Here is a 6,000-nt window from a genome sequence, read left to right on the forward strand (position 1 = left end):
AGGTCCATACAATGCAAGTGAATTCTCCAAAAAGGAGATAAAGTCAGCATAAAAGTAATCCATAAGACTCCAGTGATTTAAATAATGAGAACAGACAAAATATAACTTCTTTTTCACTGAACAACTTGTCATTGCAGTCTCTAGGCACGATCATGATTTCAAGCTCGATTACACGTCCTAGTGAATGACGCATGCACAGCGCTAGATGGCACTTTAGGAAGTGTAATCGAGCTTGAACTCATGATTGCCAAGGAGACAAATGGCAAGATGTACAATGAAAAAGGAGTTATATTTTGGTCTGTTCTCATCCAAAACTAACTGAATCGCTTCAGAAGACATTTATTATACCACTGTCTTATGGATTGCTTTTATGCTGACTTTATGTCCTTTTTGGAGTTCTGGTCACCATTCACTTGCATTGTATGGACCTACAGAGCTGAGATATTCTTCTAAAAATCTTTGTTTGTGTTCTGCAGAAGAAAGAAAGTCATACACATCTGGGATGTCATGAGGGTGAGAAAATGATGAGAGAATTTTCATTTTTAAGTGAACTAACCCTTTAAGATCAGTCAATAGCGTTTGTGGCATAATATTAATTACAACAAAAATTACTTAAACTAATACCTTCTTTTAAAAAAGGAGAAAAAACTTCGAGGTTGCAGTGAGGCACTTACAATGGAAGTGAATGGGGCCAATTTTTAGAGGGTTTAAAGGCAGAAATGTGAAGCATATAATTTGATAAAAGCACTTAAATTAATTCTTCTGTTAATACTCATATATTATTTGAGCTTTAAAGTTGTTTAAATCGTCATTTTAGGGTTTTAGGGTTTTCAGCGTTATGTCGTCATGGCAACAAAGTTGTAAAACTGGCTATAACTTTAAACAGGTAAGGTTAAGCGATTTTATCGCACTAAAATCATGTTAACAACACATATTGTTTATGTCTTGTGGCTATACTTTTTAAACAGTGAGTATTTTAACGTTTGGCCCCATTCACTTCCATTGTAAGTGCTTCACTGTAACCAATTTATTTATTTATTTAGCTTTTTTTTTTTTTTTTTTTTTTTTTTAAGAAAAGGAGGGACAAATCGAAATGATTTTGTGGTAATCTATATTATGACACAAATGCTGTCGATTGAGCCTAACGTGTATTGAACCCGGTACTCTCCTTTAATGTGAACATTTGGGAATAGTAAACTATGCACGACAACGACAACCCACCTGAATCCTCCGCCTGCGGATAATCCCGGAGTCATCCATGGCGTCGCTCATTGTGACTGTCTGTCTGTCAACCGGTCACATCTGTGTCCATGTGTAGACAAAACCCCTGAACCAAGGGTCTTCTGAAGGCAAAACAAACTAGAAAGAGTCGTTCAGCTGACTCATGCACCCTTTTTGAACGCAATTAGGCTTAGTTTAGGTTTCAATCCCTTTTAAAAGTTTAAACCTTTCCAAATGTCCAAATCAAATCCAGCGCAGGTGTTTAAAACTTTCTGTCTGTTTGTATAGCTCTCCTCAAGCAGAGAAAATCAAATGTGCAACATAGTTGAGCATCAACATCCAATGGGCGTTGAGGGGATGCGCGAGCCACGTCAAAAATCCAGCTGACATCAAAGTCGAAAATTGTTACACAAACAAGACGATTAATTAATAATGATTAAAATGCTTAAATCTCAGCAACCAGGGTCCAACGTGCCTGGTTTATACGGTCAGAAAAGTAAAAATGATTTATCTTGATGTGTCCGCGCGGGCATGATGGTGGCAGGTGCGCCACATCCCAGGCGCGTGCGATCGGAGAACGGTCCTTCTGGACATCTGGAGCACTAGACATCCAGCCGCACTAATGGACCAATATCTATCCCCCAGGGGACATCGCCATCATATCATATTCGCCGCCAGCTGGAGCAATGTCTGACTCGTTAAGAGCATCATTTATGTGAAATGCATCCTAGTTTGATTCTCTTCAGGGTTTCTGAATGAAGTCCAGTAATCATTGCTTCCTTCCTGTGATATAGGCTACTAATGGAGTAGATCTGACATCTGCACTATAAGCTGCTGCCTCTGCTGGTAGATCCACATGTATAGTGTAATACACTGGAGAATGCATGTGCAGTGTATCTTATAGCAGAGAAGCATTAACCCCTTAATGTCTAAATTGGAGTAAACCGTAATAGGTGGTGGCAGGGGCGTAGATTCCGGGTGGATGGGGGGGATGTACCCCAAATAATCAAAACAAGCAAGCAGGCTACAACCCCCCATTATTTATACCATGATCAATGGAAACATGGGTAAATGCTTAATGCTGCAACCCCCCTAATGTTCGAGCCAAATCTATGCCTTTGGTTGGCACCCAGCAGTATTTTATTACAGCAATGAAGATATTTAGCATTTTCATTATATTAGGTAAAATTATTAAAGGAATGGTTCACATAAAAATGGAATATCTGTCATTATATACTCACCCTCATGTTGTTGAAAATTCTGTGTAATGGTAGTCAGCTGGTAGGTAGATGTGCAGTGTGTAACCCTCACTCCTTTGGCCTCAAGAGGCGCACTAGCGACTGAAGCTAGGGGCTGTAGCCTTTAGCCTCCTCGTTAGTGCGCCCACCTTTCACTCCGGAGACGCCAGTTCAAATCCCGCTCTGAGATCGGTTACAGTGGTGCCGTGACCCGGATGGGAGTGAGGTTTAGGGGGTGAGTGTAACGGTAGCCAGCTGGTAGGTAAATGTGCGGTGTGTAACCCTCACTCCCCTGGCCTCAAGAGGCTCACTAGCGACTGACACTAGGGACTGCAGCCTTTAGCCTCCTCGTTAGCGCGCCCACATTTCACGCCAGAGACGCCGGTTCAAATCCCGCTCTGAGATTGTTTACAATGGTGCCGTGACCCAGATGGGAGTGAGGTTTAGGGTGTGAGTGTAATGGTAGCCAGCTGGTAGGTAGATATGCAGTGTGTAACCCTCACTCCCCCTGGCCTCAAGAGGCGCACTAGCGACTGACGCTAGGGGCTGTAGCCTTTAGCTTCCTCGTTAGCACACCCACCTTTCACGCCAGAGACGCTGGTTCAAATCCTGCTCTGAGATCGGTTACAATGGTGCCGTGACCCGGATGGGAATGAGGTTTAGGGTGTGAGTGTAACGGTAGCCAGCTGGTAGGTAGATATGCAGTGTGTAACCCTCACTCCCCTGGCCTCAAGAGGCGCACTAGCGACTGACGCTAGAGGCTGTAGCCTTTAGCCTCCTCATTAGCGCGCCCGCCTCCCCGGTTTGAATCCCGCTCGGAGCGGGTCGAGCAGGACCGGTTACACCTGCATGACTTTCTTCTGTGGAACACATTAGGATATGGTTGGTAGAATGCTTTTCAGTCACTTTCACTTTCATTGCATGAAAAAACATGCAATGAAAGTGAAAGCATGACTGAGGCTACCAGTTCCTAACATTCTGCCTAACATCTCCTTATACAATCCAATGGGTTAAGTGTGATATGTGTTAGCATGTTTAAACTCAGAAGATGTCCCCTCTCTCCAGCCCCTAAAATGCTCTCACTGTTAAAACACATTAATAAAAGTGTGATGGATAAGTTTCCATCATTTATTAAGAGCAAAAGTGGAAATTTTAGACTTCCCCCAAGCTAAGACATGGGTTCCTTGTTTGGTTTAGATTAAATCTGTTACCTATTCGATAACAGACAATATGTTCCTCTGAACAATGTTTGTGGGGTGTTGTCAGCCTGACAATGTGTCAAACTGAATGGTAGAACATGTTGTATCTTAGAAACATCACTGAAAACAGAAACTATTCTCTCTCTCTCTCTCCAAGTCTATTGACATCACGATGCAACTTCAAGCAACCATCTTACTCGATAGGTTTTGGGAGATTAATCTCACAAAAGATTAACATGTATGGGTCATATTTCCCCTCAAAATTATATAAGTATTTTGTTTATTGGACCATTAAAGTTTTTTGCATTAATTGTGACTCATTTTCCCGACAATTACACACAATTTCCCCAATTTTTATTACCATAATGTAAAACAAATCTCATTCTCATTACTGTAATGACAAAAAAATAATGATATATTATTTAAATGTAAATGTGATTATTTAAATGTAAACAAAAAATATATATAATTGTATAGAATAATAGCAGTAAGGGTCTAATAAGAATCAATACTGAGAGTATTTGGATTTACAAAAAAAAAAAAACTTAAATGTCTGGAGCCATATATATGAGTGGAATGTGCTTAATTATCATCTTTATGGTGCTAAAGCAGTCTTTATTTTTTTAAAAGCAAAATATTATTTCCTCTTTAATTTTTTTTTTCCTTTTGATTTCGAGATGAAATGTGTGGCTTAACATGTGCAAGACACAGATACAATGATAAGAAATTAAGTTACAATCAACAATATATATATATATACAGCTCTGGTCAAAATTAAGAGACCACTGCATAATGATCAGTTTCTCTGGGTTTACTATTTATAGGTATGTGTTTGAGTAAAATGAACATTTTTGTTTTACTCTATAAAGTACTGACAACATTTCTTCCAAATTCCAAATAAAAATATTGTCATTTAGAGCATTTATTTACAGAAAATGACAACTGGTCAAAATAACAAAAAAGATGCAGTGTTTTCAGACCTCGAGTAATGCAAAGAAAACAAGTTCATATAAATTGTTAAACAACACAATACTAATGTTTTAACTTAGGAAGAGTTCAGACATCAATATTTGGTGGAATAACCCTGATTTTCAATCACAGCTTTCATGCGTCTTGGCATGCTCTCTACCAGTCTTTCACATTGCTGTTGGGTGACATTATGCCACTCCTGGTGCAAAAATTCAAGCAGCTCGGATTTGTTTGATGGCTTGTGGCCATCCATCTTCCTCTTGATCACATTTCAGAGGTTTTCAATGAGGTTCAGGTCTGAAGATTGTGCTGACCATGACATGGTCTTGATCCGGTGGTCCTCCGTCCACAACTTGATTGACCTGGCTGTGTGGCATGGAGCGTTGTCCTGCTGGAAAAACCAATCATCAGAGTTGTGGAACATTGTCAGAGCAGAAGGAAGCAAGTTTTGTTCCAGGATAACCTTGTACGTGGCACCCCCCGATCGCCAACGATCCTCCACCAAATTTCACAGTGAGTGCAAGACACTGTGGCTTGAAGGCCTCTCCAGGTCTCCGTCTAACCATCAGATTACAAGATGGAGGACTGGTGATGGTTTTTCCAGCAGGACAATGCTCCATGCCACACTGCCAGGTCACTCAAGGTGTGGATACATTAACGCAATTATTTTAGCCCAAACGGCGTAACCCTCCTATGGTATTCAAAAATGGCACCTCCTCTTGGTATTCGCGGTCTTTTTTGACCGGAAGGTTTAGATGTGTAACCCTTTTTTTTGATGATGATGATAATGATACGATTTTTTCTTCTCTGAAGTAAGAACAATAAAATTCTGCATTTTTGGGTGATTTATGCTATTTTGATCTTATTTACATGTACATTTTTTAATTTGACCATTCATTTGCATATACAAAATAAGCACATAAAAATAAATAAATAAATAAATAAAAGGTAAAAATTCAGAACCTACACTATTATAAGTTGAAACATGAAAAAAATATCAGAATGTGACATAAATTGGAAGCAGATTGCTGCCATCAGGTGAACAAAATATAAATAACATGACTTGAAAACCATGTCATGCCAGTAACAGCCAGTAGATGGCGGTAGCCACCAACTGTGTAGACTGATGGCTTGTTGTAACCTAATTTTATATTTTATCACAGGATTTGCATTTGGATATATATTTAAACATTATCAAACTATTATTTTTCAAGTTTAGCATCTTAAAATCTATTTGAAGTGTCAGATTTTTCAGTTCATGTCTTTATGCTTGTCATCAAACCTGACCATGGTGTTACAAAGAGAAGACATAGAATAATCACTTTCCTACCAATAATTTATTTAAAACATAAAAATTTAATAACTCAAAGTAA

The 6,000-nt window shown here is 39.3% G+C and overlaps 1 protein-coding gene across 3 annotated transcripts in view; it reads right to left on the bottom strand.

Annotated features, from left to right (window-relative positions):
* LOC127444044 (microtubule-associated serine/threonine-protein kinase 1-like) overlaps nt 1-2,071 on the bottom strand; it is a 106,892-nt gene extending 104,821 nt beyond the window's left edge. For all 3 annotated transcript variants that reach the window (XM_051703188.1, XM_051703189.1, XM_051703187.1), the window contains exon 1: nt 1,222-2,071. In XM_051703188.1, the coding sequence (XP_051559148.1) occupies nt 1,222-1,272 (51 nt within the window). In that variant the 5' untranslated portion in view covers nt 1,273-2,071. The remainder of the gene's footprint in view (nt 1-1,221) is intronic.
* Nucleotides 2,072-6,000: the final 3,929 nt, after the last annotated feature.

The sequence above is a fragment of the Myxocyprinus asiaticus genome, chromosome 7 (assembly GCF_019703515.2).
Source record: "Myxocyprinus asiaticus isolate MX2 ecotype Aquarium Trade chromosome 7, UBuf_Myxa_2, whole genome shotgun sequence".
In the NCBI taxonomy this organism is placed as follows: Eukaryota; Metazoa; Chordata; class Actinopteri; order Cypriniformes; family Catostomidae; genus Myxocyprinus; species Myxocyprinus asiaticus.